Here is a 27,693-nt window from a genome sequence, read left to right as displayed (position 1 = left end):
TGATACACACTCTAAACCACTGATTCGAAATAAAAGATTCGTAAAGCTTCGAAGCTTCATGAAGCAGTGTTTTGAAATCGCCCATCACTAGATATTGTTGAATAAAGTCGTTATTTTGTTTTTTTGGCACACAAAAAGTATTCTCGTCGCTTCATAACATTGGGGTTGAACCACTGTAGTCATATGAACTGCTTTAAATATGTCTTTAGTACCTTTCTGGAAATTGAAAGTGTAAATTAACTTGCTTTCAATGCAGACCTCACTGAGCCATCGGATTTTATCAAAAAATATCTTAATTTGTGTTCTGAAGATGAACAAAGGTCTTACGGGTGTGGAACAACATGAGGGTGAGTAATAAATGACAGAATTGTCATTTTTGGGTGAACTAACCCTTTAAGAGATATAACCATTTTGAATGCAGGTCCATTTTGACCCAGGTATCAACCGAGGCTTTGCACATGATGTTTTGCAGACTTTTTTGTCTCTAAAATACTTTTGTAAAATATTTTTAGCCTCTTTTCCATATCTCTCACAAACTTTTGGGACTGAATATTGTTGATAAACATGAACCATTGCAGCATGAAAATTTGATAATCTTTTTCATCTGAAAGTGAAAGTTTATACAAGTGCAATGAATATATTTTGTTTATATTTATGTTGTTTTGTTAGAAAAAGAATATACGTTTCATAAATTTGGACAATTTTTGAGTAGTTCAAAGGAAATTAATTAAATTCATTGATTTCAGTGGAATTATAATAATTATATATTCAAATAAAATTTCTCATGAGTATTGAAAAAAAAACAATACATGTTTTTCCTATAATTCATATAAAATTTTAACTTTCAAAGAAAGTTTTATAAAATAAAAAAGGGTTTAATATAGTAATAACATGGTAATAACATGGTAACATGGCTAAAACTTTGAAATTGCTATGCATTCACTCATTTAAGAGAAATTGCTGATCAGATGCAATATAGTTAGTTGACAAATACTGAGTTACACTTGCTTTATAAGCTTTTGTTCCACCTGATCCAAACTGACCCTCAAAAAATGCAAAATGTGTTCGGTCTTAGTTTGCATGCATTATAAGGGTTGAAAGATACCACTTACAAATTAAACTTGTTAGGTGAATATTTTGCTTGAAAAGTGTTTGTGCTTAAAATTCATGCCAAAATAGTTTGATTTTATCGTTATCTAATGCAATACTATTCATACATTTTTAAATGCGTCTTAATATCCCAGTGCTTTTTGGTACCACTGTATAATCAAAACTTGCGTTTAAACTGTCCACTAGGGGGCGGTGTTGTCTCAAATTGTTCACTCACACTCCTTCATGAAGAGATAAGTGAGGGTGAGCATGACTGTATGGCCACTGTACAAGTAGTCGCCACACAAGTTATGAGAGCCTGTGATGGTCAGACCCCCTCCTGCGATCAATTTCATCACCCGCCGCATCCGAGATTCCCAGTCACCATACAGCTGCCAGAAAAAACAAACAAGCATTAGCATCATGACAATCCCCCATAATTCCTAATCTATTTTTATACACTTCTTGACCCAATGTGTTTCTACAACCTCAGCACATGTTCAGTCGAGAGCATAAAACAACAAATAACCCCTTTGAGACGCAATATAAAAGCAACAAGTGGCTCCTAGAAAGCAAAGTTCTTGGCATTTATGTCTAGGCTTTCTTTGAGCAAACGCCTTCAACAGGAAAGCAGGTTCTAACAAGAGTGAACAAGTTGCTGGGCTTGATGATAAATGTTTCCTGCATGTCCCGTGGTGTGGATTTCCTGCCTTGCGTAGCTAGTATGTGTTCACAGCATCTCATCAACCACATTTAGTCACACACACAGTTGCGAAAGGATCACCAGTGGATTGTCAGCATAGCAACACTAGAGCAGCGACACTGTAAACAATCACTTCATTTATTACTCATTGTTCTAGTGGGTGCAGTATTTTAGGATTCATACAGTCCAGAAAAAGGCCCACTGGTGGGGAAAATAGTTTCACTTTAAATTCTTTGAGGAAAATTAAATGTTTTTCCAAAACATATTTTTTTTAATAAACCAAAACTCCCCAAAAGTTTGTGTGGCTGCACTTTAAATAAACTTAAAAAAATAAATAAATAAATAAAATTAAAAAAAAATTGATCAATGGATTGTGTTAAAATTGGATTCCTAATTTGATTCAATACAATTCAAGTAAAAATTAAAAATTCATGTAAAACAGTTAACCTTTAACATTAATACTTCTCACATTAAAAAGTAATTATATATATGTATATATATGTGTGTGTGTGTGTGTGTGTGTTTGTTTCCCAGCAAAATTCATATGCATGAACTGATAAAAATGTACACCTTAAACGCAGCGTACATTTCCTTGAATAAAAGTGCCTGCCAATTTGCATAAATGTAAATACTCCCAGAGGTTGAGAAACTGACATAAAATACATAAAAACGCATTTTTGCATGTCTGTGCACCAGTCTTTAACCATGAAATTTGCAGGTCAAATTGACCCGTTAACATCACAGTTACAACAAAAATTTCATATACACATTCACATTGACACCTCAGGTTGTCAAAACTTTGCATTGTTCATGACTTTAAATAAGAAATAGTCGCAAAATTTATTAAAAAATAAATTAATTAATTAATTAATTAAAAAAACATCCTGGGTTAACCAGTATTTCTGGCAATTGACCCGAAACATAACATATGTATAAACAGGTTCGGGAATCGAAAATAGATTCCAATTCTGGAATCAGATACTTAAGGTCAGAAATTAGACATTTGTTATATAATTTCAATTCCGCTTATCAATTCCTGTGTGCACATTTTAATGTGATTTTAAACCATTTAAGTGCAAGAAGATGTCAAAGAACTCAATTCGGCACTTGTACGCTGTTTTCTGTTCTGGGCACATCTGGAGCGCGCACACAAAAGGCCGCCTCTCATATGGTGCGCGAATACTGAATTGAGCTCTCTTTCGCGTCGTCTTACACTTGAACGGACAAATATACACAAAATCATGTCAAAATATCCTCGTAAACACAGTCGGTTATGCCTTAACTGAACATAAACAGAAAGAAAACGCATGTTTAACAGTATATTGGATCCGTGCATTAGGTCTTAAAGTGACAGCAGCCTAATAAACCTGCTGCCAATCAAAGAATAAAAGACAAAGAAAATCGCTCACTAAGCTTGACTGAATAACTTTTGTAACTTTCATGAGGATTAAACTATATTTTATTTATAAAAAGAAAACAATGCGGTATTATTTTACATTCGATTTCATTTGTATTTATTTGTGCAATTGCTAATTTGCTTATTTGTTCTTATTGTATTACTGACTGTATACTTGTCTTTAATAATGTGTGAAATTTATATTAGACTAGTTTATTTGTTAGTTGTTCTTTAGGCTGCTGATTTTTGTTCATGGTATTTAGCTGCAATAGAATGTTTTTGCAAAAAGACACAGAATAAGCATGTCTGATATCTAAAAGTTTGACTTTTCTTAAACTTTTTTTAAGAATCGGAATCAATAAGCAGAATCGGAATTGATAAAATTCAAACAATACCCAACCCTATGTATAATTATACACTAATTCACACCCCCACATTCCCAGCTGTATCGATAAGGAACTACCAACATTATATTGACGGGATATCTACAACAATAAGCAGATCCCATGAAAGTACTATATATTAGGTACCAAAAATCCTATCAACAATATTTCTAACGCTCTATCCCTCATTTCTCCCTCAATAAAAATGGGTTGCCTGAACATATTAAAAGAAAAACAGATGAAAATAGCACACTTCACATTTTCCATGAGCAGCCTCTCTATTCAATGTGAAATATGTCCCTTTGTGACCTTTGCTCTAAGGACATTTATAGAACAGTCACAAATTCCTTACATCAAAACATAGCTGGTCACCTGACCCATCCTGTTACATGAACTGGAATGGTTCTGGGATGAAAATACAGAAAATAAAAATGTAAATTCTAACAATTAAAAAAAAAAAAAAAAAACATTTTGTAATCTTTCCTACAAGTTACAAGCATCATCTAATTACAGTATCAATCATTACAAGATCTAGGAAAATTACATGGCCTTTTTTACTCTTGTAACTGAACACAAATTATTGACACAAAACTGATCAAGAATATTAAACAAAAAAAAAAAAATTATACCCAACAAGAATGACAGCACTATTCACTGCAGCAGAAAACACACAGTTTAATGTTCTCCAGTTTGTGCACAGCTGTTCTTATATTATATGAATAGCGATATCCAGACATCAAGATTTTCACTGAATAATGACTTCAATTTCAGGTTGTTTCTCACTAAAAACTGGAATATAATCTTGGAATATTAGCCATGAGTAGCATGGACTTTTATTTATGATTTTTTGTATGGTTTAAAGGGAGTCACTATTCTCTGTCAATATGGGAAAAAAAATTTGGGAGAAAAAAAAAAGTTAGTTGTGCTGATTATGAAGTAACCATGTTAAAAAGAAAACAAATAATGTGGGAAAAGGGGGGGGGAAAAAGTGTGATTTTTTGTTTTGTTTTTACCTTTGGAGAGCATTTGAAGTGCATGCCAGGCACTGGAAGAGTAGTAATGTACATGGTGATGCACCTGTAGAGGTAGAGCGTCCCGACGATGAAACAGAAGCGTCGACCAACAATTGATCTGTGGAAGGAAGATGTGGTGATAGATTCATATTAGTGAACTACAGTCATGTGTATGGAAGCTTGTTTCCGCCATTAAATAAAAAATAAAAAAGGTAATTGAGACTTTTTATCTTACAATTCTTACTTTTCTTCTCGCAATTGCGAGTTTATATATATCACAATTCTGACTTTATTTCTTAGAATTGCGAGATCTAAACTTGTAATTGCGAGTTATAAAGTCAGAATTGCGAGATATAGTCACAATTCTGACTTTTTTTCTCGCAATTGCGAGTTTTTAAACACGCAATTCTGACTATACCTCACAATTCTGACTTTCTTCTCAGAATTGCGAGATATAAACTCACAATTGTGAGTTGTACTCCTGGTTTCACAGATAAGGCTTAAGCTAGTCCCAGACTAAAATGCATGTTTGAGCTGTTTTAACTGAAAGCAACTTATACTGAGACATATCTTAAAATATGTCAGAGCCATTGTTTTGTCTCAAGAGGCACACCAGCAATGTTTTTTTGTAGTGTATGTTTATAAAAGCTACTTAAATACCCTAATTGAACTAAGGCCTGATCCTGGCTTAGGCTAAGCCCTGTCTGTGAAACCGGGCCAGTCAAAATTGCATGAGATACTTTTTTTTTCTCAGAATTGCGTTTATCTCGCAATTCTGACTTTATAACATGCAATTGCGAGTTATAAAGTCAGAACTGTGAGATATAAACAATTCTGAGAAAAAACATCAGTCTTTTTCCCCTCACAACTGTGCATTATAAGTCGCAATTACCTTTTTTATTTTTTATTTCATGGCGGAAACAAACTTCCATACATTTGTTTTACAGATTTTCATTTAAATAAATAAATGTGTTTTTTTTTTGCATTATGGTAATAAGAATTTAAGGGAAAATTATGCTTAAATGTCAATGAAATATTAAAATAATATTTAATTCATATAACAGCAATGAGAACAAAACATAAAATTGTATGTAGGAAAAATTGTCATAGGAAAAGAGAATGAGAATAGTATGAGAATAAAATTTTATGAAAATAGTGTTTGTAATGAAAATATTTGAATAATATTCATAAAACAGTAATCAGAAAGACATTTTGTTTTAAGAAATAATTACAAATAACAACTTTAATTTAAGTGAAAATTGTATTTAATTGTAATATAAATAGTCAAAGTCTAAAAATTCTCTACACTGTTTACCAGCCAAATTTAACTTATGTATTTCTACTGAATTTGGTGTGAAAAATGCAGGTTTTGTGAGACACGTCCATTATAACATGCAATTGCGAGTTATAAAGTCAGAACTGTGAGATATAAACAATTCTGAGAAAAAACATCAGTCTTTCCCCCTCACAACTGTGCATTATAACACGCAATTGTAAGTTTATATCCCACAATTCTGACTTTATAACTAGCTATTTTTACTTTATATCATGCAATTCTGACTTTATAACTTGCAATTCTGAGGAAAAAAAAGTCAGAATTGTGAGATAAAAAGTCGCAATTACCTTTTTTATTTTTTATTTCATGGCGGAAACAAACTTCCATACATTTGTTTTACAGATTTTCATTTAAATAAATAAATGTTTTTTTTTTTGCATTATGGTAATAAGAATTTAAGGGAAAATTATGCTTAAATGTCAATGAAATATTAAAATAATATTTAATTCATATAACAGCAATGAGAACAAAACGTAAAATTGTACGTAGGAAAAATTGTCATAGGAAAAGAGAATGAGAATAGTGTGAGAATAAAATTTTATGAAAATGGTGTTTGTAATGAAAATATTTGAATAATATTCATAAAACAGTAATCAGAAAGACATTTTGTTTTAAGAAATAATTACAAATAACAACTTTAATTTAAGTGAAAATTGTATTTAATTGTAATATAAATAGTCAAAGTCTAAAAATTCTCTACACTGTTTACCAGCCAAATTTAATTTATGTATTTCTACTGAATTTGGTGTGAAAAATGCAGGTTTTGTGAGACACGTCCATTAACAACATTTATGAAAGAATCTCAGACAAGATTCTTCCCACTTGGAAAACTCACTTGTGTTTTAAGAGACTCCACTGTATAATCCACAAGACCATCAGAATCATTCCGTTGATCTCGCATACAGAGAAAGCCCACTCCACTCGGTCAAAAAAGTCAAAGAACTTGTCAGGGAGCGGTGGAGTTGCCTCCTTAGGAGGCACACGTTCATGGACCACAGAAATAATGATGGTGGTAAAGACGAAGCAGCACAAGGCATAGACAAGAGCCACGGCGGTCTTTCCCCATTCGGGAGGGAACTGCGGAGAAGCTGGCTCTGGAATGGAAATCTGCACCAGTTCCTTGTGGAAGCCATTCACCATGCCATTCCGCTGAGCCTTGCCGGCACTCCCAGCATTCCCGTTATGATTCAACACCATGTGCCCATTGACATGTTCATTCTTGTGGACATCGATGTGATGCTCGATCTTAAGAGTCTCTATCTTTTCCAGGAGCAAACGACCACCGTCTGAAGTGACCCTGGAGAGGGACGCCCTCTTGAAGTCATCCGAGGTAAGATTTAATAAAGCCTGTCCGTCGTAGTTTTGCAACAGTTCAGAGTATTCCTGCAAGCCCTGATCAGTCAGCCAGAGCGAGACCTCCTCCTCTGACCACGACTCTACTTTATTCATATCAGCCCTTGAGCTTGTTGAAACGTAATGGAGAATCCGACATAGGCACACACTGCTATGAAACACAAAGTCCTTCTCTGACCATGCTCATTACAAGGGAAGCGCTCTGGGGAAGACTGGCTCACAACTTCCAGAAGTTCAATCCAAATATGACGCACACCTAGAATCTCTTCATAAATCTCTGTCCTGTAAAAGAAAGGACAAAAGAACATTTATTTTTAAAGCACTCCACGTTGAACTTGTTCAGACATCTAAATACACAGACAGGCAAAGCATGCTGGGCAAACAAATAGCATGTTTTTATCCCACATTTTCTAATACGCATTAACAAAGGGTTAATGTAGCAAAAACTTAAAAAACATTTCCATTACTTGAAATAAAATAAATCTTAAGCTACATTTCTCAATTTTATTTAGTTGATCTATGTATTTAATTAAATATATAATGATATACTAAAACTAAAAAAATAACACTGCTACTAAAATAACTACTATTACTAAAATAAACACTGCTTTTCCCATACATGATTTCACACAAACATTCAGTAAAAAGGACTGGAAACGAATACTCACTGCATTTAAAACTAAATTTCCACATTTTAGAATAGTAAAGTCATTAAAAGTGTAAAATAACACAAATGGAAATATGGGAAATACGTAAGTATATAAGTATCAATGAATACATGTTAAAGTAATTTGATATTTTATTTTAGCTTTGTCGAAAATTCTTCAGTTAATTCATGAGGTGAATGTTGGAATACATTTAAACAGTTCTGAAAAAGTTCCCATGCATGCTGGACACTTGCTGACTGCTTTTCCTTCACTATCTGCTCCAACTTATCCATTAAAATATACATACATTAAGTCTAATACATTAAGTGTTTTCACCAAATTTTTACGTGTACATGTTAGCAAATGCATGAAACAATTCAATATTCACAGTTACAAGAGTGCAACAACGTATAGTAAGCTATGCAATATTGCAAAATCAGGACAACGGTTAAAAACCACTTGTAACTGTACTCACGAGTTTCATTTTCCTCCCGAGTTCAGCATAATTTACTGTCAGAGTACAAACTCCTTAAAAGAAACTTTTCCAAACTCCGTGACATTGGAGCTGTGCAGTCAACACAGCAACCGTGAACTGCTACAACCGCCTGCAATATTTAATCCTCTTGTATTTACAAAAAGAAGCACATTTAGTTCTCAGAACAGCTGACAGCTGGAGCAGAAACACCCTGATCAGGACCACATGTCTCGTCTGACTGCAAGGATTCCAGGAGCTCTCGAGTTTGTTTCCACGGGTGTGGCAGGACTGTTTACATTACAGCGGTAGGGGGAAGGGAACTATCTATCATGGACAACATCTGGCTTGCATTAGTGAATGAAAGTAACTGACTGAAAACCCCATCACTAGATATGTCGTTCGCCCATCACTAGAGGTGCATCCATTTTCGCGTACTTGTGCACTATTCTATGACGTTTTTAAGTACAAATAGTGCGAGTAGTGCGTTCACACAGAAAATCCCAAAAAGAAAAAGTGCACTTTAAATACCCGGATGATGCACTAAATTAACGGAAAAAATGAAGTGTAGAATGTTGGACACTTCATGCACTCAACTGTCGCAGCTTTAATTACGTTGCAGAGGGGGAGGGGCTATCAGACTCTATAAGGTCTTACGGGTGTGGAACGACATGAGGGTGAGTAATTAATGACAGAAATTTCATTTTTGGGTGAACTAACCCTTTAACTAAAAATATTATAATGATAATGTAATGATATAATGAAATATAAATACAGAATAATGATACATAAATAACTAGACTAACACATTAAAGTCACCATGATATCAAAATGGTCAATTCTTATTTTTTTATGGAATATAGTATATGTTTAGTATAAATGATTTATTCGTGCACATATATTTTTAAATTCATTCACTGTTAAAAATTCATGTGGTTTATTCAAAACAGCTTCCCCAGCCTCTCTTTTCTTCTTTGATGACATGTTTTCTAGTTTGAGGGCGGGACAACCTGTCAATCACATGAGATCACGCAATCAGCCACAACCATCCAATCAATTCCCGATGGGACAAAATCAAGTGCCACCCTACATGTTTTCTTTTTCGAAAACCTATTTCTCTCAAATATACATCACAATGGGGAAGAAAAGATTATCACAACTTCCGTTTCATGACGACTTTAAAGTCAGCATGAAAGGAAAATTCACGCTACCTATTTTTAAATGCATGTTAAGTCCAATCTTGCAGATTATTCTGGACAAGAACAGGCTACTTAGACAGGCAGACATGTTTGAACGACATGTAAAGTGACCAATCACAGTTCATTTTGTATTTACATGCTTTTTAGGGTGAGTATATTTGTCTGAAAGTACAATAATAAACCAATGCGGACAAAAAACATAGTACACTATAGTCTTTGCAAATGGTTGTATATTTGAATTCACAGAACTTGTGAACTTGTTTCCAGTCGTAAATCGAAATATGCGCAAGAAATAATTGGGTCCTTTTATACACACTTGCGATGGCCTTCCTTCCTGTCATCATCTTGTTGCTGACTGCTAGCTATACCACACAAAAGTTGTTTTAGCCATGCAAAACCTTCCCCATTTTGCAGGAATCAGTAAAATAATATTAGAAGACTGGGGTTAATAGAAGTACAAAACTTTATCAATTGTTGGAAATAATTTTGCAATGCAGAGCAAATAAAAATAACAGAAACTAGCTCATATACACAGACTTATATCACAGTGTAACTGTGGTTTCCTGTTACATTCTCACTTTTGCGAGCAACCCAGTATAAAATAACCAAGCATGATGAGCAAGATCAATGCATTAAGTCAAAACAATGGCACTATTCTAACATCCCCACTTTCTTATCACCACTTTTTTTTTTTTTTTTTTTTTTTTTTTTTTTTTTAAGCAGCTATCCAGAATACCTGATTTTTTTTCAACTCTATATTGGACTGCTGTCATCATATTTTTATGTATTTACTATGGTTTACTACCAACTGCAATTAAAATGGCCTTGAACGGTTTCAGTATGAATTTATATATATATTAACGTATATGGTGGGCATAAAACCTTTAAAGAGGTCATGACATGAGAAATCAAATTTGCCTTGATCTTTTCAAAGTGATCTTTGAACCTTTAAAACATTCTGAAAGTTTCATAATGTCCTCCTCATAATTAAAAAAACAACAACAAAAAAAAAAAGTTTAGTTGAGTCAACTTGACATTATTTGTTTTCTGGAGAAAACTATTCTGTAGCAAATCTTTTGTAGTTGAGCCAAAAGATTTTTTTGTTGTACAAGATTTTTACAGTGTGGATTTTTGCTGAACCAACACAACAAAATTAGTCATTTCAAAGTTGTGTTTTTTTTTTTTTTTTTTTTACAGCGCACCGGCTCCATCCACCCTCAGATCTGTGCTGACACCTCCACCGCCTCCATCCACCTTCAGGTCTTTCACCTCCACTGCCTCCATCTGCTAGGCCTACACTTCCACCCCTTCTTCCACCCGATGTTTCAACCCATCACCACGTCACCACGTCACCAGAAACCCCTCAAAGACAAATCAGGGACATCATGTTTGTTCGCATCTTAACACTTCTTGAGATGAAAGAGACACAAAAAATCCAAGGGAGGATGCTACAAATGCTTGTAAAACAGCGTGGCAACATTAGCACCACCGTCTCTTCGACCCCAGAGGGTTTTCCCCTAAAGACAGTTAGGGATGTGGAAATCATGGAAGAAAAACTGGCAAACCCAAACTTCATGTCCGAACTGGTATGTATGTTAAGTCTAGGGTAGTGCAACTCAATTCAATTTTATTGGGGGGCTAGCAGTGAATTTGATCTGAAACTTCCCAGGTGTGCTCACACCCATGCTTCTGGAAGTTCTTTCATGTTTAGTGGTTTACTTCAGTGAGCAATATGCTGTAGATAATTTTGCTTTGTATTGCCTTTGTTCCCCCTCAGGTTGCAGCTATGACTGACATAGGGGGGGCAACTGTTGACGAGGCCACAAGAAGGATGATGACCTTCCTCCTAGACCATGGCCTATCCAGGCAGTACAACTTTGTGGGCCGAAATGGGAAGAGAGTTCAAGGCCTTAAAACTGTATGAAGTAATATATGGTAGGTGTGCATGTGGATAATGTTTATGTTGTACCGATCCTAGAAAGGTGGCACAATACCCCAACGTTATAAACATTATTTATTGTGTATGGAGCGTTTGTTGAGCAGTGTGTTCGCACATGTCTCTCAGTTGCTAACTTGTGTGTTTAAGAGTATGTGTGTAGTTCTAATAATGGGCAGTTCCAGCGTTATGGACGTGACATTTGGAGTTAAAACTTGAAATATAAACGCTCAAAAAATGCATTTAATAGCAACATATTAAACCGTCTATTTACAGTGGGTACGGAAAGTATTCAGACCGCCTTAAATTTTTCACTCTTTGTTATATTGCAGCCATTTGCTAAAATCATTTAAGTTCATTTTTTTTCCTCAATGTACACACAGCACCCCATATTGACAGAAAAACACAGAATTGTTGACATTTTTGCAGATTTATTAAAAAAGAAAAACTGAAATATCACATGGTCCCAAGTATTCAGACCCTTTGCTCAGTATTTAGTAGAAGCACCCTTTTGATCTAATACAGCCATGAGTCTTTTTTGGGAAAGATGCAACAAGTTTTTCACACCTGGATTTGGGGATCCTCTGCCATTCCTCCTTGCAGATCCTCTCCAGTTCTGTCAGGTTGGATGGTAAACGTTGGTGGACAGCCATTTTTAGGTCTCTCCAGAGATGCTCAATTGGGTTTAAGTCAGGGCTCTAGCTGGACCATTCAAGAACAGTCACGGAGTTGTTGTGAAGCCACTCCTTCGTTATTTTAGCCGTGTGCTTAGGGTCATTGTCTTGTTGGAAGGTAAACCTTCGGCCCAGTCTGAGGTCCTGAGCACTCTGGAGAAGGTTTTCGTCCGGGATATCCCTGTACTTGGCCGCATTCATCTTTTCCTTGATTGCAACCAGTCGTCCTGTCCCTGCAGCTGAAAAACACCCCCACAGCATGATGCTGCCACCACCATGCTTCACTGTTGGGACTGTATTGGACAGGTGATGAGCAGTGCCTGGTTTTCTCCACACATACCGCTTAGAATTAAGGCCAAAAAGTTCTATCTTGGTCTCATCAGACCAGAGAATCTTATTTCTCACCATCTTGGAGTCCTTCAGGTGTTTTTTTATGTGTCTTGCACTGAGGAGAGGCTTCCGTCGGGCCACTCTGCCATAAAGCCCCGACTGGTGGAGGGCTGCAGTGATGGTTGACTTTCTACAACTTTCTTCCATCTCCCGACTGCATCTCTGGAGCTCAGCCACAGTGATCTTTGGGTTCTTCTTTACCTCTCTCACCAAGGCTCTTCTCCCCTGATAGCTCAGTTTGGCCGGACGACCAGCTCTAGGAAGGGTTCTGGTCGTCCCAAACCTTAAGTGCAGCAGAAATTTTTTTGTAACCTTGGCCAGATCTGTGCCTTGCCACAATTCTGTCTCTGAGCTCTTCAGGCAGTTCCTTTGACCTCATGATTCTCATTTGCTCTGACATGCACTGTGAGCTGTAAGGTCTTATATAGATAGGTGTGTGGCTTTCCTAATCAAGTCCAATCAGTATAATCAAACATAGCTGGACTCAAATGAAGGTGTAGAACCATCTCAAGGATGATCAGAAGAAATGGACAGCACCTGAGTTAAATATATGAGTGTCACAGCAAAGGGTCTGAATACTTAGGACCATGTGATATTTCAGTTTTTCTTTTTTAATAAATCTGCAAAAATGTCAACAATTCTCTTTTTTTCTGTCAATATGGGGTGCTGTGTGTACATTAATGAGGAAAAAAATGAACTTAAATGATTTTAGCAAATGGCTGCAATATAACAAAGAGTGAAAAATTTAAGGGGGTCTGAATACTTTCCGTACCCACTGTATATATTCATAATCACTTACTAAAGGAGTCCAGACATTAGAAAAATGTCAGTCTATACAATTGTTTTATATTTTAGATGAGGGAAATATACAGCGTTACGGACGTGACAAAAAAAGTCACCAAGTTTTGGGTGACAACCTTTTTTTTTTTTAAGAATTCTGTGAATTACACTGCGTGAACCAAAAGTAATACTGCCCACCGAATAAAGAAGGGTTGGCTCTCCACAGAGCATAAAATAATAATTGTATTTCTTTTTTCGTGTTTGCATAAATGAGGAAAAAACAACGTTACGGATGTGACAGTTTTCCGTTACGGATGCGACCGGTCTGAAAGCGGCACAGAAGACTGCTTTAAAAAACTTTCACAGAGATCTCAAGCAGGCATTTAAACCACCAAATATTGAAATCTGGGATACCAGTATGGTAAGACTGCACAATTTATCAACTTTTTACTAAACTTTATACTCTGTATTGCAAAAGGTTATGGATTAGACCTATTTCTCATGTTGACAAAGTGTGTGCGTTGTTCAAGAATCAATTCAGAGACCCTGATTTTCCTTCTTACAGAACTGCTTGCAAAAATACATTGACAAATATTAATGTTTATCATAAAGCAGTTTAAAATCGCATGTTTTCCCCACAGTCAGGTGAACCGATTGACGTAGGCTACAATCGCAAACATGTCAGTTTTATGTTTCGTCTAAATGATCACACTTTATTTCAAGTCAAAATTATTGCAATCTTTTTATTTTGTCAGCTTGATCGCGCGGATTGTGATCAATAGGCTATTCATTTTTTAACCAATAGGTAAAAACTTCCGAGGGAAGTGTCCTATGCGACACAGTGCTCTTCTATAAGTTGTACTGTATCATATAGGCCTACCTTTTGATGTTCATATTTCGTTCTGTAACTGGCAAGAGGAAGAGAAGATCGGTTCATGTGCGCCTGATCCACTTGATCTGAGGCGCTGCAGTAGCTAATCTGTCACGCGCCGTAGCTATAGGCAATTAAAGAGCGACATCTATTGTTTAAATTTTGTTATAAAATCGGCTGAATTTGAAAGTTGAACCTTTTTCATATTAAAACTAACAAAGCACAAAGAGTGTTGCGACTATTGGATATGTTCTGATATACGGTAAGCCTGAAACAGACCACAGCAATAAAGAAGCAAAGTCATAGGATTTAATATGAAGCGTCCGTAACGGTCACGTCCATAACGCTTATTATGGTTGTTCAGAGCAACGTAGTGAAATGAATTGTTGATCCTAATAAGCATAAACATAATTTATGGGGGGTAATAGACAAGCCCGACAGGCAACCCCTCAACAAGGACTTCAGGCTTCAGGTTCATTTGAGGTGGAAAGTAGCTAATCCTGTCTATAACAGTGAGGGAACACTGAGCAAAAGTTTTCTTAATGTTTTTCTTAATTTTACTTAAATAAAAAGGTAATTAATTGTATTACTGGTCTTGTTGTTATTGTAGCTTGTTAAATCCAAGGTGTTTGGGTCTGTGGGACCCTGTTTTAAAGGTTGCTAAAAGAAAAAATACGCTATTTATTATTTCTTCTAACACAAACTCATTGGCCTTGGCTCATTTTCGGTGAAGAACATAAAAAATAACTTATTTTCAATGACTGCACACGGTACCTTGTTACATGACCTGCGGTGCACTTGAGGCATTCTGAAAAGAATATAGGCGCGCTTGGAAACATTTGAAATAACGTGCATACTTTTACTAGCAGCGTCTCACACTCAGGTACAAAAACAGTTACAGCCTACTGGTTATAGCCTAAATGTGGCAAGAATAAAAGGTAAAAACATTATTCTTGAAGTATTTGCTCTTTTTTTTTTTCTCTCCATAAAAAAAAATACTGGCATCGAAATCGAGAATCGCTAAGAACCGGAATCGGAATCGTTAAAATTAAAACGATACCCAACCATACAGAGCAAGACGTCATCGACGAATAGTTATACATCGTCGCACCATAGGCCCCGCCTACTGGCGTTCAGTCATGGCTGACTTGCCTACACTAGATGCTAGCGCTGCAACAAAAGGAAAATAGAACCAATTATAAATCACTGAAGCTGTCTACACTGGATACAGATGCACGTTCACTTTCTGACATACTCAAGTCTTTGAGTCTGCTGACAACAGGACAAATGGAAGAGTAAATGGATGCATAAAGAAACATTCACTTTCACGTGTCCAGTTTAAACAGCTCATTTGCTCATTTCTGTAGAGACTTCAGAAGGATCCCAGTATCAGGAACAAGTGGATGGTTTGGAGTCATGGATCTTGTCAGAGGATTATATGTTTGTTCGGAGAATCTGACTGCAGATTTTGTAAACAAGGCACAGTGTAATGGAGAGTTCGCAAAGAAACTTTTGTTGAAAGATGAAGCAGTCAGCTGTATTGGATCTGACAGCAGCTACATCACAAACCACAAGTAAATAATTTCATAATGCTTTGCCTGTAAATAACAGTTTTATATGGATAATGTTTTCAAAACACTTACTCATAGCGAGGGGGCGTTGATACTGTTTCCAATGCAATGACATTTGCAAATCCTAACAGTGGCAATTTACTGATTCTAATACAAATTAATATTGTATTATAATAATTGCAAAAACAACTAACTTTTGTATAAACCTTGCAAGTATTAATCATGCAATAAGCAGGATAAATGGACTTTTTTTTTTCTAAATTTTTACTAGAAGATTAATGACATAAAAACTTATTCTGTGTGGCTTTTTTATTTAATTCAACTTAGAAAATGTGTTTTGAATGACATGTACAGAAGCCTTTCCTCCACACACAGAGGGGTAAAAGGAGTGAAGATAACCAGGCTTAGAATGTGACAGTTAATGTCAAACACCGGTGGTAACCACTGACTAACAGCTTAATAAAGTGATCAAGACTGATTTAGTCCGTCTCTCTATAGTCATGTGATGTATCTGCATATGCCATGCGTTACATTAAGTGCTACGCAACCTCTGAGAAACAAGGACAAACTACAGTCCAGGATTGTGGGAGGAGTTTTCAGGGCCTGAAAACCATTATTTCTAAAACTCTGAATGAGTAACCCATTTAAACAAGCAATCTACCGAAACAATGTGATTATGAACTAAAAGTACAAACCAACCTAAAGAAATTTCAGCTGTCAAAGCAAAAGATAACGTTAAACGTTTATAGGTTTGAATTTACAGTTTCATGAGACAACTTCTGAGTTCTGACAACACAACGCTGAGAGCATTTATTCCTCGAATGAACTGTGTATAAAGATGACTGCCAAATATCAGTGGGTAACTAAAAAGGGAAACTCTTCCGCAGCTAAATAAAGATAGAGAAGTTAGAGAATAGAAAGTCTGTTCACATATAAACTCTTTAACAACCATCATCATTTGAGCCAGTCACCTGCTCAGAGTCACATAATCTCATGTGCTTCTTTAGAACATTAACTGATATGAGCAAAGCTATACATTAACTCCAGGCATTAGTTTTTCCAGAACAGAACTGCTCAGCTGTTCAGTGACTATAAAAACAGTGGCGGAAATAGAGTTTTATACATGGGGTGGCCAGGCTAACTCAGGGGGTTCATATACCATGACACTGAACAATAAGTTTCTGGATTATTGGCAGAGATGTAAACAGATGAATGTTAGGCTACTGGAACTCCATTATTTCTCTTATCCGATTAACCGTCTGATAAGCAAAATACCTAACGTTAACTTAAAGTGACTTCTGTAAAATTTGTTCAGGAAACCTAAACCTTAAAAATACTTCAAACAGGGCTCCCAACTTCTGAGTTCAACTTAAATTCAAATTAGTTCAAATTATGTAAGAGTTTAGTGGTGTCGAACGATCCGCGATTAATCGCATCCAAATAAAAAGTTTGTGTTTATATAATATACAATATATGTACTGTGTACATATATTTTTGTGTGCATATATAAATACACACAAATGCATGTTGTTTATATTTAAAAATATATTATTATTTCTATATAATATAAATATACAGACACTACACACATAAATATTTCTTAAAGGGTTAGTTCACCCAAAAATTTAAATTCTGGCATTAATTACTCATTCTCAAGTTGTTCCACACCCATAAGACCTTCGTTCATCTTCGGAACACAAATTAAGATATTTTTGATCAAATCTGATGGCTCAGTGAGGCCTGCATTGCCAGTAAGATAATTAACATTTTCAGATGCCCAGAAAGCAACTAAAGACATATTTAAAACAGTTCATGTGACTACAGTGGTTCAACCTTAATGTTATGAAGCGACGAGAACACTTTTTGTGTGCCAAAAAAACAAAATAATTACTTTATTCAACAATATCTAATGATGGGCGATTTCAAAACACTGCTTCATGAAGCTTCAAAGCTTTACGAATCTTTTGTTTCGAATCAGTGGTTCAGAACGTGTTTCAAACTGGTGAACCACTGAAATTTCGAAACACTTATGTTGTAACGAAGTGTTGTATGTTGTACAATCTAATTTAAATTAAAAACTGCTCATGCTGCATGTATGCAGCATCTTTGTTGGAATTGTGATTAAAATGCAGTGGTTGCCTCTCATTTTAAATGGCTACAGATAGTTCAACCTGTAATAGAGCAAATAAACATCTTGTTCATGTACTCATATGAAGAGATTTCTTATATTTGTATTATTTATTTGATTTAGGATTTGTTTTAAAATTTCTATTTAGTTTTGTTATAAAGATATTTCAATTTCACAAAGAAATATGCAGCATTTTGTCTGAGAAATAATAAAAAGACATTATCTCATTTCAATTTCATTTTGTTAAAAAAAATCGTGAAAACAGTATCGTGAATCGTATCGAATCGTGAGTTGTGTGAATCATTACATCCCTACTTGAGAGCACTAAAATATAATAAATATGTAATATAGTGCAAATATGTAATATAAATTTTTCTAGCTACCTATAGAGTTTAAGGTCATTGAATGGCTTTTCTGAAGTAAATATGACGTTATGTGACATTGTTTACAAGCTATTTTACTGATGCCTTTCCGTGGTTGAAACTGATTGAGCGATTACATGAAACGTAATACATTTCAGTAAGTTGTACTGTTTCTTTCAACATACCCTCAGATGTTCATTCATGTTTATTTTGTGCTATAACTAGTAGTAAAGAGGAATAGACGATCAGTTCAAATGCACTCCCGCTTCGCTTGAACTGAGGTGCTACAGCAATCCGTCACGCCACATTAAAGAGCATAGAAACAGTATTTGAATTTCGTAATAAAACTTACAGAATTTGAAAGCTGACACTTTGTTTCATATCAAAATTAACCTGCACTGTCCTCTTTGCTCTGTGATGTTTTTCCACTGCGTGAGAGCATGAGGACAGAATTGTGTAGTCTCGTGGTGAATGTGTGAGAGTTGGCAGCCCTGCTTCAAATAGGCTATAATGCACACCAGACAAGTAGTGTGATGCTGCACACAAAACATGTCACGTTTTCATGCTAAAGGCTAAAATAAGTGCTTCTTTTAGTAAGATGACATGTAAAATGAAACTGCAACTAGCAAAATAAATTTTGGCGTGGCTAATCAGATGCCAGGGGTGTCCAGTGCCACCCCAGACACCCCTCTGGTTCTGCACTGTATAAAAACTATGAAAGAACAATCAGTTTATTTTGTACAAACAACAAAATAAAAATGTTCATCTATTATGAATTTATAATTTCAGTAATGACCCACTGCTCTAACTGAAGGGCATTAATGACACTTTTGTCCACCAAATCAAAGTCAAGTAGTGCATATCATATAAAAATCTGATAATTTGATATTTTTGTGACAAGGCAAGGTTAGCTAAGGTTATAAAATGCCATGTAGTAGGACTGCCCTAAACCTTTTAAATCCAAATATTTATGAATTTATTCTTGAAAATGCTATGACGGAGCGGAGATCAATTTATATTTTTATTACTAATATCACATTTTTAAATATGATGGTTTCATTATAAATATGGTGATTATCTCTAAGGTGGACACGCTAGATTTTACCCCAAATATTTTTACATATTTTTCTGTTTTTTTTTTTTTTTTTTTAAATTGGATTACTTTAAACAAAACTGAAAATCATTCAAAAGAACTTTGTCTCAAAATATATTTTGTAATTTTAACAATTCTCATTTGCTATATAAATCTAAAAGATTTTAAAACATTACATATTAGATCAACTCAACACAGATCTTTAGGTTTGTGCCCACATTTGCATCAAAGATCAACCAAATTTCCTGGTGTATAGTGAACTGCGGATGTTTAGAAAAGTGCTGCGGTGAGTTTCTGTCATCCAGTGGTTTAGAAAAAAAAATAAAAACACAATGCACATTTAGTCCCGTTGTGGCCTAATACAAACACTGCGTGGAATACTGTATCCCCCACAATACAATGTGCTCAACTAGACCCTCCATTTCCAGTGTGATGGATGTACCGGCAGTAAGGTTTATTATATATAAAATATATATGCGTGTCACTTACCAGTACAGCATGGTGCAACATGGATTTGATTACCAGGTAAAGTAAGAACTGATAAAATTTAAAAATGTACCTTGAATGCAATGCAAGTTGCTTTGTATGAAAGAGTCTGCCAAATGCAAAATTGTAATTGTAAAATAAAAATGTCCACTGTTTTACTTACTATTAAAAAATTGCTAAATAGTAAGCAGTATACACTACATACACAGGGCTCAACACTTTTTATACTGGCCCAGTCGTAACAATGGTTCAAATTATTACTTGCTCTGCCAAAATTTTCACTGGCCCCACGTGAAATAGACCTAGTTATTGTTTTCATTGTTTAATAAATACGTCATGACACCAAAAACTACTAACCTAACTCATATAAATTTCAAATATGATTAAAAACAGGTAAACAGTAAGTAATAAATTAAGAACAAATAATCAAATTATGAGCAACAGCACAAATAAATAGAACAGAACCACGGTACAAATGAAATAAACAGTGCTTTTTTAGGTTTTTCAGGCAGGTCTAACAATTGTTTTCAATTGAATAAAGTAATTAAATGTAAAATAACTCTGTCTTCACTGTATAAATGAAATATAGATTAATCCTTACTAAAATTGCAAAAGTTATTCAGTCAAAAGCAGTGAGTGATTTATTTTTTTTGTCTTTTGTTGTTTGATCAAAACAAACAGTAGCAGGTATATTAGGCTGCTGTCACTTTAAGACCTATGCATGGATCTAATATACTGTTACACGTGTTTTATTTCTCAAATGTTTAGGTTCACTTAAGACATAATAGACTATGTTTACGAGAATACTTGCCAATATGGGCATTTTGACATAATTTTGTGTGAATATATCTGTTCAAGTGCAAGCAGATGTGAAAAAGAACTCAATTCAGTATTTGCATGCTGTCTAAGATCCAGCTTTCTGGGCACATGCATGCTTCGGGTGTGTACTTTTACATTTATGCATTTATCAGATGCTTTTATCCTAAATGCCTTACAAGAGAGGAGCAAAGCAATTTGTCAAGGAGCTAACTATATTTGTAATATACAATGTGTGTGTGTAAGTGTAACTGAAAGTGGATTGTTTTAAGGGTGTGGGATGTTTAAGTGCTTGTGAAAGAGGTGCATCTTCAGCTGCTGCTTAAAAAATGTGATGGCCTTTGCAGTTCAGATGGAGGTGTTGCACACACAACACTTCTCAAACAGCCTGTGAGTACCTAATTGAGTTCTCTTTTACATCTTCTTGATCCTGAATGTTTAAGTTCACCCAAAAATGAAAATTCTGTCATCATTTACTTACTCTCAAGTTGTTCTAACCCTGTATGAATTTCTTTCTTCTGCTGAGCACAAAAGAAGATATTTTGAAGAATATGGGTAATCAGTTCACGGACCCCATTGACTTCCATAGGATGGAAAAAAAAAAAAATACTATGGAAGTCAATAGGGCCCCATCAACTATTTGATTACCGACATTCTTCAAAATATCTTCTTTTGTGTTCAGCTGAAGAAAGAAATTCATACAGGGTTTTAACAACTTGACGGTGAGTAAATGATGGAACAACTTGAGGGTGAATAAATGATGATATTTAGGGTGAACTATCACTTTAAATTGGCAAGGCTTAAAACATGTGACTGAGACAGATCAGACACAACTATTTGTTATATTCCATAAATGATCAACCAGACCCTAACCTAACAAACAAACTAGATGTCGGAAGTACCCCCAAACTGCAACCAACACCCCGATGTAGAACAGGGTAATGTAGAACAGAAAGATCCGAACTTTAGAATCCTATCTTAGCTTTTGTCCTACATCAGGTTCTAACCGAAATTGCCATGGGTACCAAACAGATATTACAGAATAACATTTCTCTATATGGGCGATTTCAAAACACTGCTTCATGAAGCTTCTGAGCTTTATGAATCTTTTGTTTCGAATTAGTGATTCGGATCTCCTATCAAACGGCTAAACTGCTGAAATCACGTGACTTTGGCACCCCGATTCACTGATTCGATTCGTAAAGCTCTGAAGCAGTGTTTTGAAATCGGCCCATATAGATATTGTTGAAAAGTCGTTATTTTGTTTTTTTGGCGTGCAAAAAGTATTCTTGTCGCTTTATAATATTAAGATAGAACCACTGAACTCACATGAACTGTTTCAAATATGTTTTTAGTACCTTTATGGATCTTGAGAGGTGCAGTAACATTGCTGGCAATGGAGGCCTCACTGAGCCACCGGATTTCATCAACAATATCTTAATTTGTGTTCCGAAGATAAACAAATGTCTTACGGGTGTAGAACGACATGAGGGCGAGTAATAAATGACATTATTTTCATTTTTGGGTGAACTAACCCTTTAATTTTAGGATATCCCCACTGGTGTCCTAACTTTAATCATTTTTGAACGACAATGGTAAAAATCACATTAAAATAGCTTTGATTGAGAATGCCGTTACATTTATTAATTATAGGTGAAGAGCAGCGGTGTTTGACCATGGAGAGAATTTTGGAAGACCCAGATGATGTGCTATGCTTTGATAGCAAAATACTTGACAATGATGACAAAATACTGCGTTTTAATGACAAAATACTTGTAAATAATTACAGACTCCCACAGCACATTTTCGGTAACTCTAGCCCACTCCCTGTCTGTCTTCAAGAGTGAGCACAGGTTCACAAGAATTGTGAACATTTTTGATTATTATTATTATTATCATCATTACTTTAAGAATTACATTTTAGTACACAATGGTAATATATTTGTCATAATTTCTTCAAGTTAAACCGGACTTTTATTTTGACATTTTGTTGTGAAGATCTTTTAGTTTCAGAGTGTATTTGACAGTAGTTTTTCCTCAAATGAAACAGTAAAAAGCTCGTGAAGTGACTCTTGTGAAGTTCATGTCTTTATATATTGAGTCGCAGATGCTGAAAACACCATGAGCGTCACGCGCGTTTGAGTTTGTGTAGTAGACGAAACTACGGCACTCAGAACATGCAAACTTATTAGCAACACGCATTGACTGGCTGTTGTCGCATTTATTTCTGCTCTGTGATAGGCTGTTAGATTAATCCATGTCCTTTTTTTACTCACAAACTCCACATCACTGGCAGGCGCAGCACTCATTTCGCATGTGTTCATGTGCTCTGATGTTACATGGCGATGGCTCAACCGAACACCACATCAATGCAACTTGTTAAATTACTGACTGTTTACTTTCACTCGTAGCACTTTATCAAGATATATGATAGGCTGTTTATGATCCAGGGATGGCACATGCTTGAGGGTTGTTCATGCAACCAAAAACTTATGTGGTTTCATGTCTATTTACATATTAATGCATTTAAGTGAAACTATCAAGCATTATATCAAACATTTTTTCTATTGTTATTGATAAAGGTATACCGCGATAAATACAATACCGTTTTATCGCCCATCCCTATTTCTTAGAATTAATAAACAATTAACACTGAGTTTTCACTGGACAAACAGGTTAGTAGATTGTGATATTAATTTGGCTACAACTTAATTCTTACAGCTACCAATTAATTATTCATATTTCCTTTTGAGCTAATTTGCTACACATGCAAATGATAAACTTTCGTGACAATGCAACACTAGCTCGATCTGTCTACTGTCTCAAGCAATGTTCACGCTGGCCCCCGGTCATCGGGCAGTGCTTCTTGTTAAGCCCTGCATACAGTATTAGTAAGTAGTCACTGACCTACACATCTGCACAATAGTTTTATTTAAACTTATCTTTGTCCTATTCACAAACCACTGACATGCAACCAAGTTGAGCTCACACTACACTAAAAAATGCTGGGTTGTTTCAACCCAAATGTGGGTCACTACGGACAAACCCAGCCTTTGGGTTAAATTGGGTTTGTCCATATTTGACCTAAATTTGGGTTGAAACAACCCAGTATTTTCTTTTTTTGAGTGTATGCGGTCAGAGAAAAGGTATCTCTCAGCACCCTCACGCTTCCTCTCATGTCACATTCTTCACTGATCTGCTGTTTCCCCAGATGGCTACACTGCCAGTGAAAAGTTTACAAATGTAATAATTCTTTATACATTTTAGAATAATTGTAAACTTACCAAAACTACTATATAACAACACATATGGAAGTATGGGAATTATATAGTGACAAATTTTCAACCAGAAGTCGCCACTCTTTGATTCTAGATCTTTATGTTCTCTTAACCAGCTTCACAAGGTGCATCCTGGAATGCTTTTTAAACAGTATTGAAAGAGTGCACATGTATGCTGGACACCTCTTGGCTGTTTTTCCTAAGTAAAACAGCCAATTCATTCATGTAAGGGAAAAAAAAGATCACATATAAGTTTAGGGAGTTGCCTCACTCCTTTATCCAGTTGCTTGGTTACTCATTATAAAAATACACAATCGGCAACAAGGAATAAGTGATATTTCATCGGAACTTACTCATAGCATGTATTTGCAAAGCAGTTGCTATAACTACTGCTGGATTTATTTTAGAAATGACGCCAGGTTCTTGCTTGAGTACAGTGCACACATGACTCTTTCCTTATCATAACAATCAAACTGAAACTTTCTGTAATAAGGAACCTAATAAAAACACATGCCTGATTTATTTAACCCACGTATAGAACTCAGATGGCCTTTGTTAACTGAGGTGGTTTTAAGTTACTGAACAGCTTCTCCTATGCAAAGCAAACAGAAGGTGTTGAGACTGAATAAAGCTGCCATCTTTCTAACTCCCACCGGTATTGTGTGTCACTTACTTTCACCTGCTTTATCTAGGTTTATACAAGAATACGGGGTATGTTTTGAAATGCACACTGATCTTAACAGAACACCGTGTTGAAAAGATAAAAACGAGATTTAATGTTATGATACCTACAACTGTGGCCACAGAAAGGGAATAGCATATTTCGTAATCATCCAAGTTTTTAGTTCTCTATCGTAATGTTACTGTCTGTGACATTAAAGGAGACTCAACAGAATTAAATTCCATCATCATTTACTCACCCGCATGTTGTTCCAAACTTGTATGACTATATTTGAATATTAGTTCACAAAACTGGTCTGAAAATGTTCATGAATTAAAATGAGCTTTTTCTCAAGTATGACTCACTGATCAGGTCTCAGTGGTTAACAGCTCACTGGAGGAGGAAATTGTTTTAGTGAATATCGATTTAAATTTTGATCTGTTTCTCACACAAATCTATCATATAGCATCAGAAGATATGAAGGGGCGGTTTCCTGGACAGGGTTTAAATTAAGCCAGGATAGGCCTTAATCCAGAATAGTTAATCGTGGTTTAAAAAATGGCTTTCTGAAACACAGATTAAGTACAGATTACTAAAACCTGGACTATGGAGTCTTGAATTAAAATAAACCAGATTAATTTAAAACCAACTGTGCAAATCTGAATTAGCATGAGAGAGGTTGCCTATAAAACATGGAATGAACCAAGAAAAGCTTAAAATTGCATGGAACTGAGAAGCAAATCCAAGGAAAACAATGGCAGCAAAAAAGACAATATAAAAACTTAACTAAACAAGAGACATTTCTTGTAAAGCAAGCAAAATACATCAGCTGTGAAAAAAAATAGAAATGCCTGGAAATCTGTTTGTAATGAATTCTTTTTAAATAGATGAATTCTACATATATAATAATCATATGATTATTAATGCTTTTGTTTTGTCATTTACATAGCAACAAACTAAACATAACTATTTACACATGTGATAATCGGTGTTGGCAGACTAGAAATGATACTGGTTTGATCCAAAGCACTATCATAGTGGTTGCTTCATTATATAAAAAAGACAATTCTTGTTAGCAGGTCCTCAACCCAAGCACAAGCTCAACACTTCACCACAACGGTAATCTCCAAAAAAAACATTAACATAACAAAAACTTTTACATAATAGAACATTAAACAGTAAGAAGTCTCTCCATATTCTCATCTTTCTAAAAAAAATGCATAAAATAACACTTTTTCAACATTTACTCTCCAAACTTCAGCCCGGTGCAAAGCATGATGGCAAGTGAAAGTCCTATTTGATTGGGTTACTTGACTGAAACATGTTATTTCAAAATGAAAACATCAAGTGAGTTCCAGTAACCATTTCAAGTCAATTTAACATGAAGCAATCACATTTGAACCAGAAACAATGGTGTTAAATCAAAATAATAAAGTGAACAGCACCAAAAATATATATATATATATATTATATATTATATTATATTATATTATATCTCTCTAGTCTTCCTCCAGGAAATCAGCTTATACTAAGTCTAGGACTATTTTAAACCATGACAGAGAAAGCAGATTTCTGTTAATCTGGTTTAAAGGGCCATTTTATTCTAGGACTAGGCTTAATCTCTGTCCAGGAAACCGCCCCGAAATGTGTTTAACTCTTACGGACAACTTTTATGATACCTTCACAGTGCTTTTTTTTTTTTTTTTTTTTTTTAAGGGTGTCACATTGCCTATTACCAATCACTGAAAGCAGTATTGGCCGATACCGATCGCAGAAATAAATACTACTACATGATAAATAAAAGGCTTTAAACAGACCCACTGGGGTTATTCAGCTATTCTAAACAACAATGTTTTTAAGTATAAAAAAATGAAAAGATGACAAAGTATCATAAATTGACAACACTTTATTTATTGGCAAGCAACATGTGCAACATATATATTAGGGTCGGGCCCACAGACGATGCCATCGTCCATCGGTGATAGCAGATGTTATTCGTGATTCACCCCCCCTACCCGCAAAAAAACATTTTAATTAATTACACTATACTGCCCAGTGCAATGCATGCATTCAATTTCCGCACAGTTATTTCAAAAAATTACTTTTTCTCTTTTTTCTGATTAGGTAATAATAACTTAATCAAGTTGTTCCCGATCACAATACAAATTACATTCAAAACAGTTCAATGAACACAATTTAAAAAGTAAAGATTTTATTGTACAAAAAATGCCAAACGAATTAAGGGCTACTAGATAGGCCTATTTTACACAAACTAAACCACTGATATTCAAATATTCAATTACCTCCAACCTGCTGATGGGTACATATACATGAACATAAATAAAAATGAATATGAATATAAATAGAGAAATATTCTGAATATTGTGAAATGGCTGAAAATACAGTTTCTCTGTTTTGCAATATATCACTCTTGGCAAATCATCATAACAGATTTCAAAATCTACAAAAACTAGGATGTGAAAGGTCAGTTAAATGCTCAACTCTAAAAGTCAGAATAAGACAGCCAACAACACTGCTGATGGGGAAGAACAAGCCACAATAGATCCATTGAGTCTCTGAATCACTCTCTGTCTTCTTCTAAACTGCTCGACACACACATTCCATAAGCTGAAACTTCATTAGCATTACCAGCAAGGCTTGAGTTCACACTAACAAACACAAGCATAAATCTGAGCGATTGAAAAAGTCAGATATCAGAGTTGGAGGGGCTTCTTTCAGATCTCTGCACACTCGACTTTAATGACTAAATGTAACACAGAGCAGTGAATCAGTCAAAATTGCACTTAGGGTTGTTGATACAAGTAAAACACACACACACACACACACAACATTACATGTAACTACAAGTTTTTGTTCCCACCCTACCTTGGTTTGAAAAATTGAATGCATTTAAAAAAAAAAAAAATTAATGAGAAAACTGCAATGTCTATCCAGTTTGATGGTTTTCTTTTCTAATCTTAACATAAACAAGAGGGATTTTCCATTGTCTGGTCCTTTAGTGCCGGTGTAAGGTTTCAAAATTGGAACTCATTCAC

The 27,693-nt window shown here is 35.2% G+C and overlaps 1 protein-coding gene and 1 long non-coding RNA gene across 3 annotated transcripts in view; one reads left to right on the top strand and one right to left on the bottom strand.

Moving 5' to 3' along the window:
• sgms1b (sphingomyelin synthase 1b) overlaps window positions 1-27,693 on the bottom strand; it is a 38,390-nt gene that overhangs the window by 2,648 nt on the left and 8,049 nt on the right. Inside the window, exons 1-4 of one of the 2 annotated variants that reach the window (XM_051914688.1) lie at window positions 8,396-8,588; window positions 6,756-7,555; window positions 4,585-4,702; window positions 1,328-1,481 (exon numbers count right to left, since the gene is read on the bottom strand). In XM_051914688.1, coding sequence (XP_051770648.1) covers window positions 1,328-1,481; window positions 4,585-4,702; window positions 6,756-7,369 — 886 coding nt within the window. In that variant the 5' untranslated portion in view covers window positions 7,370-7,555; window positions 8,396-8,588. Of the gene's footprint in view, window positions 1-1,327; window positions 1,482-4,584; window positions 4,703-6,755; window positions 7,556-8,395; window positions 8,589-27,693 lie in introns of those variants that run through there. The other variant, XM_051914687.1, reaches the window with a different exon arrangement.
• On the top strand, window positions 8,832-14,828 carry LOC127523697 (uncharacterized). Its single transcript, XR_007932915.1, has 3 exons — window positions 8,832-9,069; window positions 10,789-11,526; window positions 13,646-14,828. It is a non-coding gene; the product is annotated as an uncharacterized LOC127523697 (long non-coding RNA).

Source organism: Ctenopharyngodon idella, chromosome 12, assembly GCF_019924925.1.
Source record: "Ctenopharyngodon idella isolate HZGC_01 chromosome 12, HZGC01, whole genome shotgun sequence".
NCBI lineage: Eukaryota > Metazoa > Chordata > Actinopteri > Cypriniformes > Xenocyprididae > Ctenopharyngodon > Ctenopharyngodon idella.
The sequence above is the reverse complement of the archived record's forward strand: the minus strand, read 5'-3'. Positions and strand labels throughout refer to the sequence as shown.